Here is a 16,415-nt window from a genome sequence, read left to right as displayed (position 1 = left end):
ACTGAGTTAGAGGTAGTGGAGGAGGAAGTGAGAAGGGACATTTTCCCAGACAGAAAGAACCTGCTTCCCTCAGTACCACAGACATACAACCCCTAGACAAACCCTAGACAAACCCTAGACAACCCCCAATCAACCCCTAGACAACCCAGCTGAAATGACAAGAGAGGTAGGCTACCTGCTGATATATGGGGTAATTGAACAGATGAAAGACAACACAGGTGGAAAAACCTGTCTTCAAGAGCAGAGGAGGTGAATTAAGATAACACTATCTACTGAGCCTGCCAACCTAACACTTCTATGTTTTCATTTTTATGGGGTACATTGTGTCTACTAGCTACAGCATGTAAGGCCAAGCAAAGCAAACTTGCCATCTAAATGAAATTGGCATCCATTCGACCTAGATGCTCACAACAATATGGGATTGATGGAGGTTGGTGTCGTGTCACACAGTGATTGAGATATAATAATAATATAATATGCCATTTAGCAGACGCTTTTATCCAAAGCGACTTACAGTCATGTGTGCATACATTTTAACGTATGGGTGGTCCTGGGGATCGAACCCACTACCCTGGCGTTACAAGCGCCATGCTCTACCAATTGAGCTACAGAGGACCACACAATGTGTCCACACATTCCCACTGGTGTAAATCCGCAAGTATACCAGAAGCTGAATTGTGTCACACTACTGGAGCAGTGCACAGTCCCCTTGGCCAACAACATTACCCAACTGCATCGGCCCTCAGCCCTAGAATAAGATGGACTGTTGTTGCATAAAATAAATCACGTTTTCTGTCACCAATGCTCAGCTTCCACTAGAATTCTGTGCTCCATCTACAGTATGTTTGCAAGAAAACACAAAATGAATGGGAGACAGTTATGTGTACCTGTTCAATAAGAGCCGTCTTCGAGAAGAATGACTTCACTTGTGATATTGTGCCTGTCTGTGTAGCCTACATCTATCTATCCTGAACTAAAATAGAAACGCAACATGCAACAATTTCAACGATTTTACTGAGTTACAGTTCATATAAGGAAATCAGTCAATTGAAATAAATTCCATTAGGCCCTAATCTATGGATTTCACATGACTGGGCAGGGGCACAGCCTTGGGGGGGGGGGGCTGGTAGGGCATAGGCCCACCCACTGGGGAGCCATGCCCAGCTAATCAGAATTAGTTTTTCCCAACAAAGGGTATGTATTACAGACAGAAATACTCCTCAGTTTCATCAGCTGTCCGGGTGGCTGGTCTCATACGATCCCACAGGTGCAGAACCTGGATGTGGAGGTCCTGGGCTGGTGTGGTTACACGTGGTCTGCGGTTGTGAGGCCTGTAGAAAAATGTACATTCAATTCTCTGGCAACAGCTCTGGTGGACATTCCTGCAGTCAGCATGCCAATTACACGCTCCCTCAAAATTTGAGACATCTGTGGCATTGTGTTGTGTGACAAAACTGCACATTTTAGAGTGGCCTTTTACTGTCCCCAGCACAAGGTGCACCTGTGTAATGATCATGCTGTTTAATCAGCTTCTTGATATGCCACACCTGTCAGGAGAAATGCTCACTAACAGGGATGTAAACACATTTCTGCACAAAATTTGAGAGAAATAAGTTTAGGTGTGTGTGTGAGTGTGTGTGTGAATGCGTGCGTGCGTGCGTGTCTGTGTGTGTGTTTGTCTTGCAGGTATCTAGCCTGGTAAAGGGAGTCTCTGCTGTTATCACTGAGGCAATTATTTAGCAGGCTACGCTGACAACACCTGAGGAATGTAGAGCATGCTCTCACCAGCAGAAAGACTTCTCCCTACCCCCCCATTCTCCCCTCCTCCTCTCCCCCCTCCACACCTCTCTCCACTGTCTCCCTTCCCCCTATACTCCCCCCCTCCTCTCCCCCTACACTGGTATCCCTCCACCACTCCCCCTACACTGGTATCCCTCCACCTCTCCCCCTACACTGGTATCCCTCCACCTCTCCTCCTACACTGGTATCCCTCCACCTCTCCTCCTACACTGGTATCCCTCCACCTCTCCCCCTACACTGGTATCCCTCCACCTCTCCTCCTACACTGGTATCCCTCCACCTCTCCCCCTACACTGGTATCCCTCCACCTCTCCCCCTACACTGGTATCCCTCCACCACTCCCCCTACACTGGAGTCCCTCCACCTCTCCCCCTACACTGGTATCCCTCCACCACTCCCCCTACACTGGTATCCCTCCACCTCTCCTCCTACACTGGTATCCCTCCACCTCTCCTCCTACACTGGTTAATCTCCACCTCTCCCCCTACACTGGTATCCCTCCACCTCTCCCCCTACACTGGTATCCCTCCACCTCTCCCCCTACACTGGTATCCCTCCACCACTCCCCCTACACTGGTATCCCTCCACCTCTCCTCCTACACTGGTATCCCTCCACCACTCCCCCTACACTGGTATCCCTCCACCACTCCCCCTACACTGGTATCCCTCCACCACTCCCCCTACACTGGTATCCCTCCACCTCTCCCCCTACACTGGTATCCCTCCACCTCTCCTCCTACACTGGTATCCCTCCACCTCTCCCCCTACACTGGTATCCCTCCACCACTCCCCCTACACTGGTATCCCTCCACCACTCCCCCTACACTGGTATCCCTCCACTTCCTCTCCCCCTACACTGGTATCCCTCCACTTCCTCTCCCCCTACACTGGTATCCCTCCACCTCTCCCCCTACACTGGTATCCCTCCACCACTCCCCCTACACTGGTATCCCTCCACTTCCTCTCCCCCTACACTGGTATCCCTCCACCTCTCCCCCTACACTGGTATCCCTCCACCTCTCCCCCTACACTGGTATCCCTCCACCTCTCCTCCTACACTGGTATCCCTCCACCTCTCCTCCTACACTGGTATCCCTCCACCTCTCCCCCTACACTGGTATCCCTCCACCTCTCCCCCTACACTGGTATCCCTCCACCACTCCCCCTACACTGGTATCCCTCCACTTCCTCTCCCCCTACACTGGTATCCCTCCACCACTCCCCCTACACTGGTATCCCTCCACCTCTCCTCCTACACTGGTATCCCTCCACCTCTCCCCCTACACTGGTATCCCTCCACCTCTCCCCCTACACTGGTATCCCTCCACCTCTCCCCCTACACTGGTATCCCTCCACCTCTCCCCCTACACTGGTATCCCTCCACCTCTCCCCCTACACTGGTATCCCTCCACTTCCTCTCCCCCTACCCTGGTATCCCTCCACCTCTTCTCCTCCTACACTTGTATCCCTCCACCTCCTTTTCACTTCACTGGCATCCCTCCATCTCCTTTCACTACACTCAACCTTTTTTCCCTCCTTACACTCAACCCCTCGCTTCCTCCCCCCTACACTCGCAACCCTTTCCCTACCTCTCTCAACCCCCACTCGACATCACATTCTGTTCGCTTTCACAGAATTCATAGATTACCTATGAAAATACATAAAACCTGTTGGTACAGGTAATAAGATGACTTTGGTACAAGGCTGAATGGAATGTGTTTGGGACAAAGACAAAATTGTATATCGAGGGGTGAATGTAAAAAGTACATCATTGCACAACACAACAGAGTTTTGCCCGAAGACTGAATTTTTTTTTTGTTGAATCAGTCTGCATGTGGTTTTCACAAATGGAGGAATTTGTGTCCTAACCATTACCCTCCATTCCGACCTTAGTCACTGTAGCTAGGCCCCTTTCTTGAATACTTTCCCGTTACTGGTGACGAGATTGTAAATAAGAATTTGTTCTTAACTGATTTGCCTAGTTAAATAAAGGTAAAATAAATAAATAAATAGTGTGCCATTTAGAATGCTACCGGTACAGTGTGGGCTGTGTGCTGGCTCTGAGTCACTCTACAAATTGTTCTTGGGCAGAGGGAAACATCAACACTGTTGGTCCACTCTGGCCCCACTTTACAACAAGGGTCCAAACCTACAGTTCTGGCCCCACTTTACAACAAGGGTCCAAACCTACAGTTCTGGCCCCACTTTACAACTATCACAGCTCAGGCTAAGACCCAGATGCAGACACAGGAGGCGGATAGTACGAGTCTCAGAGTTTATTATAGTACAAGGGGCAGACAATCGGTAGGTCAAGGCAGGCAAAGTCGTAATCCAAATCAGAGTCAGGCAGGTACAGGACGGCAGGCAGGATCAGGGTCAGGACAGGCAGAAAGATCAGAACTGGGAAGACTAGAAAAAGAAAAAACTAGAGCACAGGAAACACGGGAACACGCTGGTAGAACTTCACGGGACAAGACGAACTGGCAACAGACAAACAGAAAACGCAGGTATAAATACAGGAGGTAATGGAAGACACCTGGTGGGGGTTGGAGACAATCACAAGACAGGTGAAACAGATCCGGGTGTGACAACAACAAGTGGCCCCACTTTACAACAGGTGTCCAAACCTACAGTTCTGGCCCCACTTTACAACAAGTGTCCAAACCTACAGTTCTGGCCCCACTTTACAACAACTGTCCAAACCTACAGTTCTGGCCCCACTTTAGCTCACAACAGGTGTCCAAAACTCTACAGTTCTGGCCGCTCTTTAGCTCACAACAGGTGTCCAAAACCTGAACTCTGTGTATTTACACGGTTGCCGGCAGTTACAATGTAATAACCATAGATATAGAACATTGTTATATTGTCTGTGGTAATAACAATGTAGGTGCATACATCATAGCCTACTTCCAGCTGTTACAGCCTACATGTCCCCCCATTCAAATAAAACAATATCCTCTAAAATATGCTCAATGATTCTGTGTTAATTCAAGTCCAAACTATAACTCAGATCTAACTGCAATGCTCCTGCACCCATCCGAGAATAAAATGTCCTTGATTTGGTATAAGTCACCTTAGTCACACTGTCCTGGCTCGGAACAGACGGAACACAATTATTATACATTCCACTCTGCTTCTACTCTGTCTGACTAGACACTATGATGAAATCTGGGTGAAATCCCAGTTTTCGTAATATGTCAATGAGATAAATGGGAGCTTATTTCTGTGTTCTGCCTAGTCTAAACTGGCCTTTAAAGGAGTTTTTAACTGTAATTTGTGGCAGTGTATTTCAGTCTCTGAAAGAACATTTGTAGCTGTATCTGTCATGTGAATGAATTAATTGTGCTGTTATATGTTGATTATCTAATCCAAATGCCACAACCGAAGTTCCCTCTGGAAACAATCGAGTTATTCTATTTTATTTCATTGTATTCTGTTCATTGTATTCATACTACTATGTAGCTGAGAGTGAGCACTTGCATACACATGTTGTGCACCCTTGAGGGCTAATCAGGGTAGATACACAAGGAGCAAAGGCAGAGAGAGGGTTGAGGGACTGACTGTGTTGCCAAGCGACTTGCAGTTGGTTATAAAAACACTGTCACAGAGCCATCCAAAGACATCAGTGTCCTGAACATGACATAAGGTTTAGAGATCATTCATGACCCACTGCCATACTTTATAGTGATGGTGATGGTGTAATGCCATGCACCTTTGCTAAAATATCAATTGGGCCATGGTCAATATTAGTAACCTATAATCCTATTAGGCTGTTAGATATGATTAATGATAAGTACTTATGTTGTATAATGTTTTTGAGGACTATAAAAGCATTTATAAAATACCAATAAAAGTGAAATGTGTGTCCAGACATTTATACTTAATAGGAACATAAAAAAGTAGTTATGTCCAAAGCCTACATGTTCACTGCCTGGTGGTATCCAGGTTTACCAAATAGCCATACATGGAAAAAGGAACACAGAAAAGCGCGCTCTTCAAAGCACATATACATACGCTGCCGCTCCACCAATGGCTGAAGAGCTGGGAGAGCGCCACTCAAATCACAACCACAGTCAGATTCCTATCTGAATTTCCCTGGCTGACGTCAGCTGATGACTGCCTGCTTGGCTGTGCTCTCGGCTCCGGACATAGTGCTTGCTGCCTGCTGCTGTAAAAATGCTGCTCTCTGTGCCGCCAAGGACAGGATTCAACCCATACAACGGCTATACCAGCAGACTTTGTAAAAAGGTAAAGCGATACTATATTTTATTTACTCCATCAGAATGTTATGCTAATGGTAGTCTATAGTATATGCCGCTCTCATTCCTGGATCGGTCTTGGCAATTAGGTTGCTCGGCTATAAACTGTAGTGTCCTTGAAAGTGGACCATATACAAATCAACTGTAGGCTATTTTGTAGATTTAACATTGCTTTTAACTATTTTCTATCCTCCAAATAAGATTGGGAATAGATAATAGAATAGAATAGAATACCGGTATAATGCATGCATTACAGGCTATGTATGCATTACAGGCTATTGTAGGCTATGCGTCGGGGGCGATCCGAACGTTAGTGTTCTTCCTCTATCCATAGGCACAGAGAAAGTAAATGCACGAATTAAACTTGCGCGGCGAATATCCTAGAGATCATTTTGCGCTCATTGTCGGGTTTAATACCAATGGCTAATTGGAATCCCAACGACCAATTGTTGGATGTGTCAAATCAGTTTTACATCTTGATGAGAATAAGGTCTCTCTTTGAATAGATCGCAACGTAAATTAACCAAATAGAATAGATTTCTTTACGGGTAAATATTTGCCCCACCCCTTGAAATGGCTGGGAACGTTGGCATTGTTTTGCTCATATAAAACAGTTACTCTTACAGATATAAAAATGCTGAATATATACTGAACAAAAATATAAAGGCAACATTCAACATTTCAACGATTTTACTGAGTTACAGTTCATATAAGGAAATCAGCCAATTGAAATAAATTAATTAGGCCCTAATCTATGGATTTCACATGACTGGGAAGGGTCGCAGCCACGGGTGGGCCTGGGAGGGCATAGGCCAACCCACTTGGGAGCCAGGCCCACCCACTGGGGAGCCAGGCCCAACCAATCAGAATGAGTTTTTCCCCACAAAAGGGCTTTATTACAGACAGAAATACTCCTCAGTTTCATCAGCTGTCCGGGTGGCTGGTCTCAGACTATCCCGCAGGTGAAGAAGCCGGATGTGGAGGTCCTGGGCTGGCATGGTTACACATGGTCTGCAGTTGTGAGGCCGGTTGGATGTACTGCCAAATTCTCTAAATAATGTTGGAGGCGGCTTATGGTAGAGAAATGAACATTACATTATCTGGCAAAAGCTCTGGTGGACATTCCTGCAGTCAGCATGCCAATTGCACGCTCCCTCAAAACTTGAGACATCTGTGGCATTGTGTTGTGTGACAAAACTGCACATTTTAGAGTGGCCTTTTATTGTCCCCAGCACAAGGTGCACCTGTGTATTGTATTGATAATGATATTGATTGGTAGTTGAAAATATTTTTTTATTTTAAAATGAACCATTTAAAGGGGCAATCTGCAGGTGCTACATCCAATTCTTGACTTGTACCCACTGTTTCTTGAAGTATAAATGCCTCATGAGCTTAATTCAATTGTCATACCCCATCAGAACACAAAATATAGCTTGTTTACTCCAATGTTTGTAAACAAACTAAATATAAACAAACACTGTATAGCCTCAAAACATAGTTACAAATATAATTTTTATATCCAGGATGGTCAGTCTCTGTCTGTCTATGAATTTGAGAGTGGTTAAATTTCTCCAGCCCCATCGCCCAGCTTTTTACAGAAACAGTGGCAGGGAAGACATTTTGTTATTGTTTCAACTGCTGATTGCCCATTTAAAGATGTACTCTGATGATTTGCTATGGAACATCCAGAGAACAGAACATAATGATGAATATGGGGTGTTAGACTGGGTGAGATATTAAGGGAATTTAAATGAAGAAACTATAAAGCGTATATTTAAGCAATAAGGCCAGGGTGTGGTATATGGCCAATCTACCACAGCTAAGGGCTGTTCTTAAGCACGACGCAACGCGGAGTGCCTGGACACAGCCCTTAGCCGTGGTATATTGGCCATATATCACAAATCCCAGAGGTGCCTTATTGCTATTATAAACTGGTTACCAACGTAATAAAATAAATTTTTTGTCATACCCGTGGTATACGGTCTGATATACCACGGCTGTTAGCCAATCAGCATTCAGGGCTCAAACCACCCAGTTTATAATTTTCCACAGGTAATTGTACAATTCAAAATTATAATTAATTTTTTTCGTGATCCTAGTTTTCATCCTGATGCTTTCACATATCACTTGTTTTTTTGTTTTTGTTTTTTTATTTCACCTTTATTTAACCAGGTAAGCCAGTTGAGAACAAGTTCTCATTTACAACTGCGACCTGGCCAAGATAAAGCAAAGCAGTGCGATAAAAACAACAACAACACAGAGTTACATATGGGGTAAACAAAACGTACAGTCAAAACACAATAGAAAATCTATTTCTTCTGTCAATAGCATATTTTATTATTTCCTATTGCGAATCTTAGTTCTGACTTGGTGCAACATTGCTGAAATAGGCCTAGGTAGTGTTTAACTTTCTTGAAACATAACACTAGCTCCCTTCTCCCGGGCTGTGTTATTCCTTTCCCTGCCTCATGGTTGGCAGGAATTCAGATTGCTCAGATTAATGACCTGGAATTCCTGGAATTCTGTTTGTCTCCCAAATGGCACCCTATTCCCTGTAGTGCACTACTTTTGATCAGAGCACTGTGGGCCTTGGTCAAAAGCAGTGCACTACATAGGGAATAGGGTGCCGTTTCGGACGCTAGCTCTGGTTTCAAACAATGTGCTCATTTCAGGATAGAAGGGGTGTCTGTTGCTCTGCTTTTGCAAACTCAAGCCTTTTTTTTGCCAGGAAAAGGTTTAGTCTCATTGTGAGAGCTCAAAAGTTACTGAGGGAAAACTTGTAAAACCAACGTCAAGTGGTAAACTCTGCTCTGTGTCTTTTTACTACGAGAAAAAAGGGTCCAGGAAGGAGAGGGATTAACAGATTTTTTCTCTTTCTTTCTCCTGCTTTTGATTACACACTCCTCCCTTCCCCTTCTCTCCTCCCTCCCCCTCCTCTGCTCTCTTCCCCTCCCTTCCCCTCCTCTCCTCCCTTCCCCTCCTCTCCTCCCTTCCCCTCCCCTCCTCTGCTCTCTTCCCTTCCCCTCCTCTCCTCCCTTCCCCTCCTCTCCTCCCTTCCCCTCCTCTCCTCTCCTCCCATCCCCTCCTCTCCTCTCCTCCCATCCCCTCCTCTCCTCTCCTCCCATCCCCTCCTCCCTCCCTTCCCCTCCTCTCCTTTTTTCACTCTCTCTGTTTTACATACCTTGACTTCTTTGGCTGTCAGTGGTTCTGTTCCCATGGACAAGGGAGCCAGCAGATCTTTCCTTCTCTGTACAGACTGAAGTGAACCCCCTTTCTCAAACCGTTCGTCTTTCTTCAATGTCTTTTCTGCATATCTAAAACAACAGTTTGCTGGTTTAGTTTTTTTGCACTTTTGAGGGTAGCACTAGATTGACTCAGAGAGGAGGAGAATGAAGATTCACTAGTTGTCTCTAAATTGTTGAAGAGTTGGTGAGGTTGCAGGTTGAAGTAGACGTATCAGAAGAGTGCCATCGCTATTTTTCCACCATCTTTTGTTTTTCCCAAAACCTTTTCTGCACACTGTGGCAGAATACAGTACCAGGCAGAAAATACAGAGAGATTGTGTATTTTCATAAACATATTTTCTACAGTGCCTCTGAAAATCATTTGTGCCAAGCAGGTAGACCTTTACTTTTTCATATAGAAGTCTAAGATCAAAAACAATTGAATACTTTTTGCAGAAATTGAGTGCCGTGCAATGTGTGATGTGTTCGTGCCGAATGTGCAATGTTGAAAGATTTCGAAAGTGTGTTTTATTGAGAACTGAGAATAAATGACACTGGGATCGTTTCTCTCCTTGGATCTTCTTCTCCAAGGCTTTCCTCGCTTCCCTATGAAGCTATGAGGAGGCAAGGATAGTGGATTTGAGGAATCGAGGAAACTACTTTTGAGATTCACCTCATATCTGAGTTGTGTGAGCAAAACTCCATCATGTGCAGCCGTACAGTTAGATACTGTACATTGTGGACACAGACACATGCCAGGTCAGGAACGTACCTATAACCTCCAGGGCTAATACTTACAGTGATACAGTTCAACGAGAGAGGAAGGAACAGCTCAGAGCAATCACTCTGTCACACTTCATATGTCTCTTAAATATGTCCTCACATGTACTGGTAAAGAATGTAAAGACTGCACTTAGAAGGGATATTAGAGTGTATAAAGCCTTATTACAATACATTATAAAGGCTCATATATGTGCTTATAACAAGTTATAACACATTATACCTGCACCTGATTTTAAAAGTGAGGGTTTTCCTAGCTTGGTGCTGGATCCAGTCTGCTCGTGCTAATAGCCAACTCCTCTCTGTGTTCGATCATTGTCATGCCAAAGAAGTATGGCTTGTCAACGGTAGAAGAGTCGGCCTCAGCTGCAACATATACAAAGAGCACTGGACAAGACTAGGGTTCTCTCTCTACTCTGTCAGGCACATTTAAGCCTTCATTGTCTTGAGGGACATTCTATAGTCTGTGTTGTGGAGGCATTTAGGAATGTGGTGCATGTGAAAACGACTGTTGAAAAGATACACCCTCTGTCTTACTCCCCCCCCCCCCCCCCCCATTCTGAGGGTAACTTACTAACAAACATTTGTTTACAGCGCCGGAATGTAAAGAAAGAGTGTAAATACTCCTCCACATTGTACTGCTCCGGCTGCTACTGTATGCCAGGAGCAGTATGACCCACCATGGAGCAGGCTGTTTGTTTAGACAAGGAACAGGACAAGAAGGACATCCATCAGATGCCAGTGTGGGTCAAACTCAGTGCAGTGACAGAGTGCATGTGAGAGTGCACGTCGTTCACACGATGCTGCAAAACCAACCTGGCTACCAATTTATGGTGACGCAAGATTTGTGATCATGTTCAGAAACAAATTAAAGACGAGCTACAAACACTGACTGCACACACACTGGTGGAAATAGCCTACTCTGTCTATTTGGATGTAATTAGTCATAGCTAGTGTATACACCTATTCATTAAACTCGTGGAAACTGGCCTATATGGACAAATTAAAATGTTTCTAACGGAAACACTTTAAAAAGCATATGCATTTTGAGATTATGGAGAAATCATCAGACCAAAGATGAGGACACAACAGTTCACCTGACACAAGACTGAATACTAAAATTACACTGTTGATTTGATGTTCATCTTACATTTACTGTACTTGTCACAGCATTTGTCAATAACGAAATCTGAAAATACTCTGGATACATTCAGTAACATAATAAGAACATTAATTTATATTTTGGAGTAGGTGCAAGATAAGAAAAAGTGATTATAAGGGTTTGTGTGAGAGGTCTATCTGGTGTCTCCAAGTGGCCACACACCTCTCCAAACTGTGCGCAGTTCCTAAGTCATTTCAATGAACGTTTATGACTCAAGGAAAGAGCCTTCAACTATAAGCTGCTTATTTGAGCTTTGCCATTGAGGAACTGAAGCAAGCACACTTATAGTTTTTTGTTTGGACACAGCCCTGCGTCCCCACCATCACACAATTACTGTTGGTGTTTATGCAATCCAAACATTTTCCATTATAAATCGCAATCTGGGTCAGGTGGGCATAATTTGAAAGCTTATTTTATTAGCAACATGGCTAGCTAAGTTATAAAATAAGATCTTACAGTAATAGGCTTCAAAAGTCACTTCAGACAAACAGATTGTAATTTTGGTGCGCTTAGAATGGAGTCATGAGTGCATTCAAGTGTGTGTTCCACGGCTAATTTTCTTCACAATATGACAAACATAGGGTCATTCTGTTCAGGACAACCCAGGGTATAACGCATGTCATCCTTGTAACTGTGGATCAAACATAGCGATAAACGTTGACACTGTCAATTACATGAGTTTTATGATATTTGTATTTATTAAGGATCCCCATTAGTTCCTGCAAAGGCAGCAGCTACTCTTCCTGGGGTCCAACAAAATTAAGGCAGTTATATACAATGAAAAACATGACATTTCATAACAGATTTAACAACACATTGAGTATGTTTCCTCAGGCCACTGCTCTACAACGACATACTGTATCTACAACACAACATCCATGTGTAAGTGTGTGTATAGTACGTGTGTTATCGTGTGTATGTATGCATGCGTGTGTCTGTGTCTCTTCACAGTCCCCGCTGTTCCATAAGGTGTATTTTTATCTGTTTTTTTTTAATCAGATTTGACTGCTTGCATGAGTTACTTGATGTGGAATAGAGTTCCATGTAGTCATGGCTCTATGTAGTACTGTGTGCCTCCCATAGTCTGTTCCTGAGTTCTGACGTTATGTATAGCATGTTACTGTACAGCCACTGAGTTCTGACGTTATGTATAGCATGTTACTGTACAGCCACTGAGTTCCATTTTAGGCACGTATCAATGACCAAATCTGCCATTTTCAACACGTATACGGGATGAAAGGAGCTGTGAGTGGAAAGGGCTACAGAAATTCCACACATTTATTTATTAATACCACACCGACACTATCACTGCAACCTATCCAGGTTGGTAGTGCTGCACTTGAATTCATTCAATGTACAGTTCCTGTACTGGGGCTGACATGGGTCTGACTCTGCCGCTGCACTGTCTATGTATCCTTTATCTAACCAGGTGAGTCCGATTGAGATATTAATCTCCTTTTCATGGGAGTCCTGCTGTACTGTGTGTCAGAAGAGAAGACCTGGAGCTGGCAGGCAGGCAGCAGGCAGCAAGCAGGCAGGTAGCAGGCAAGCAGCAGGCAGGCAGCAGGCAGCAGGCAGGCAGCTTGCAAGCAGCAGGCAGGCAGCAGGCAGGCAGCAGGCAAGCAGCAGGCAGGCAATCAGCAGGCAGGCAGCAGGCAGGCAGGCAGGCAAGCAGCAGGCAGGCAAGCAGCAGGCAGGCAGGCAAGCAGGCAGCAGGCAAGCAACAGGCAGGCAGCAGGCAGGCAATCAGCAGGCAGGCAAGCAGCAGGCAGGCAGGCAGCAGGCAAGCAGCAGGCAGGCAGCAGACAAGCAGCAGGCAGGCAGCAGGCAAGCAGCAGGCAGGCAAGCAGCAGGCAGGCAAGCAGCAGGCGGGCAGGCAGGCAGGCAGCCGGCAGGGCTGAGGCAGGTGGGAGCCTGGTGGGTATGGATCCATCTGATTCTCTGGTTCTCTGCCATCTTCCTTTTCTCAGAACGAACAGAGCATAGCAGAGCAGCCTTAATGAGTCAGTACCTTCTGACCGGAGAGCACATGAGAGGGATTAACGCCTTCCGCTAACAAGCTCAGAACCCCAATTAGATAGGCCTCAATGGCCCAGGCCAATCCATCCAGCCCCATCCATCCATCCAGCCATCCAGGCTTCCTCAAGCAACACATAGATCCAGACAGGGCTCAATGGCCCAGGCCCATCCATCCAGCTCCATCCAGACAGGCCTCATCCAGCAGCACATATATCCAGACAGGCCTCATCCAGCAGCACACAGCTCTATTCAGCACCAAGCCCAGGTGCCATCCTCTGTCAAGCAGCACACCAATCCTATGGGAAGGCCCAGGACCATCTATCCACCCCCATCATCCAATCAACAGACAGATCCAGACAGGCCTCATCTAGGCCTAGGCTCCTTCCAGCATAGAGATTCTATAACCATTAACCATACACTTCCTGTCCACCACCAGGCTCCATACAGATTATATAGCCATACCCAGACCCAGCTCCATCCAGTATCATACAGATTATATAGCCATACCCAGACCCAGCTCCATCCAGTATCATACAGATTCTATAGCCATACAAGACCGAGCTCCATCCAGTATCATACAGATTCTATAGCCATACCCAGACCCAGCTCCATCCAGTATCATACAGATTCTATAGCCATACCCAGACCCAGCTCCATCCATTCACCAGCCGTGTACAGATCCTATCTACCCAGTACCCAGGCAGCTGCATCCCTCATGATAGGGTCTCCAGGCAGGCTGGCAGTCAAGGCAACAGCAAGCCACAGGAAGAGGTTGTGATTGTGGGAAAACAAACAATGCACTGCCTGCTATTGATGCTGAAGAGAGGCAGATTAGAGGTGTAGAATGGGTATGGTGAAGGAAGGCGCTCTGTGAGAGTAACAACAGTGATAAATGAAGGGGTTGTAAAACTCCTCTGGAGAGGTTCGAGGCTGGGTGCTGCTGGATGTTGTGAAGGCCATGTTGAATACAGAACTGTGCAAAGACAGTCAGAAAGGTAGAGGAGTAGAAAGACAGTCAGAAAGCTAGAGCAGTAGAGACAGTCAGAAAGGTAGAGGAGCAGAAAGACAGTCAGAAAGGTAGAGGAGCAGAAAGACAGTCAGAAAGGTAGAGGAGCAGAAAGACAGTCAGAAAGGTAGAGGAGCAGAAAGACAGTCAGAAAGGTAGAGGAGCAGAAAGACAGTCAGAAAGGTAGAGGAGCAGAAAGACAGTCAGAAAGGTAGAGGAGCAGAAAGACAGTCAGAAAGGTAGAGGAGCAGAAAGACAGTCAGAAAGGTAGAGGAGCAGAAAGACAGTCAGAAAGGTAGAGGAGCAAAAAGACAGTCAGAAAGCTAGAGGAGCAGAAAGACAGTCAGAAAGCTAGAGGAGCAGAAAGACAGTCAGAAAGCTAGAGGAGCAGAAAGACAGTCAGAAAGGTAGAGGAGCAGAAAGACAGTCAGAAAGGTAGAGCAGTAGAAAGACAGTCAGAAAGGTAGAGGAGCAGAAAGACAGTCAGAAAGGTAGAGGAGCAGAAAGACAGTCAGAAAGGTAGAGGAGCAAAAAGACAGTCAGAAAGGTAGAGGAGCAGAAAGACAGTCAGAAAGGTAGAGGAGCAGAAAGACAGTCAGAAAGGGAGAGGAGCAGAAAGACAGTCAGAAAGGGAGAGGAGCAGAAAGACAGTCAGAAAGGTAGAGGAGCAGAAAGACAGTCCGAAAGGTAGAGGAGCAGAAAGTGGTTTGGGGAAGGATGTAAGTTGTTAGAGAGAGAGGAGGGGAAAGAGGAGGTACTGTTTAATTAGAGCAGGTCACCAATCACACCCAAAGGAAACAATGGCCCAGCTAGTTGGACACCACAAGGTCAGTACTGGAGAAGGGTTATTACAGAGTGGGAGGTGACTACAGAGGGCTGGAATCAAGCTCATTACGCTAATTGAGCTTCATCCATTTTGAGGCGCACTGCTTGCTTTCCCCTTCTGCTGCATCTAATATGCTCTATCTCTTTTTTCACCAAACTGACAGCATTGATTCACAGGGGCCTGTTATTGGTTCAAACAGTAACTAATTTCTACTCCAAAGCGGGGTTAGCGCAGTATTGATATACATTGAGTTGTTGCTATAGCAGCCGTGCAAAGTGCTGACTCAACTGAAATGTGATTAATGTGAAGAGTTCTCTGTCTAGAAGTGTATCCACGGTCTGGTGATTATACGTCATGATGGTAATGTTTATGTTAATATTGCCCCTATTAGCAGATCAGGGTATCCCTATACTAAAAGCTTATCTAGCAGACAGTTAAGTACACTGAAAGCCTATCTAGCAGGCAGTGTAGTTACATTTTAAAAAGTATGTTTTAATGTCAAATACACTGGATAGGTGCAGTGAAATAAGTGTTTTTACTACTACTATGGCTGACCCTGTAATTGTTTTCTTCATTGATTTGTGTAAATTAGGCTACACTCTCAGTGGGCCATGAGAAGCCTGGGGCCTCATTTATCAATCATGCGTAGGCACAAATCTATGTGCAAACCATGCATGAACGTAAACCATCAATATGAACGTTTGCTTGAGAGTGTGCTTAGATTTACATACAGCCATGACCATGCGTACGCACAGTGCCAAGTGGTGGAATAAGGGAACTGGAAGAGCAGAATGGGGAAAATACTGTATATGTTGAAAATGTGTGAAATGATGAGAGCAATAATTTAAACAAATGTTTTAGTTCATTGTATTTCCATTGTAATTCATGCAACATATTGACATGCTATATCATCTGACCACATCAGTGCATTTGTTAGGATAATAATCCATATAATGTACAGTAATTTGTTAAATGAAAGGTACGTGTGAAAGTGAAACCATTGTTGAAATACTATAAAAGTCTGAGATAAATGAGAAATGGAATGAGAGATGGCTGATCTTGCTCTGTTGGAAGATTTGGCACATGCTGCATTTTGCAGAGAGCGCATTTTTAGAGACAGGTGGGACTTTTTCTGCAGAAAGTACAGATTGGCTCATCAGATATAGTTTCCCAAAACCAATTTATGCGAGGATTTAAAGGTGCACTATGCAGAAATTACTCCGCCATTTCCTGGTTGCTAAAATTCTAATTGTTTGCCTAATTTCAGTTTATGTGACAAAACAAGCAAGTATAGTGTAGAGAATAATTGTACCATCTAAACCGCTGTGAAATATATTTT

At 45.0% G+C, this 16,415-nt stretch overlaps 1 protein-coding gene across 1 annotated transcript in view; it reads left to right on the top strand.

Annotated features, from left to right (window-relative positions):
- The first annotated feature begins 5,966 nt into the window (after positions 1-5,966).
- LOC311148152 (RNA-binding motif, single-stranded-interacting protein 2-like) overlaps positions 5,967-16,415 on the top strand; it is a 34,367-nt gene continuing 23,918 nt past the window's right edge. The window contains exon 1 of the mRNA XM_084185043.1: positions 5,967-6,048. Coding sequence (XP_084041169.1) covers positions 5,977-6,048 — 72 coding nt within the window. The 5' untranslated portion in view covers positions 5,967-5,976. The remainder of the gene's footprint in view (positions 6,049-16,415) is intronic.

Source organism: Coregonus lavaretus, assembly GCF_964263955.1.
Source record: "Coregonus lavaretus genome assembly, chromosome: 20".
Classification (NCBI taxonomy): Eukaryota; Metazoa; Chordata; class Actinopteri; order Salmoniformes; family Salmonidae; genus Coregonus; species Coregonus lavaretus.
This window is presented reverse-complemented; position numbering and strand designations above follow the sequence as displayed.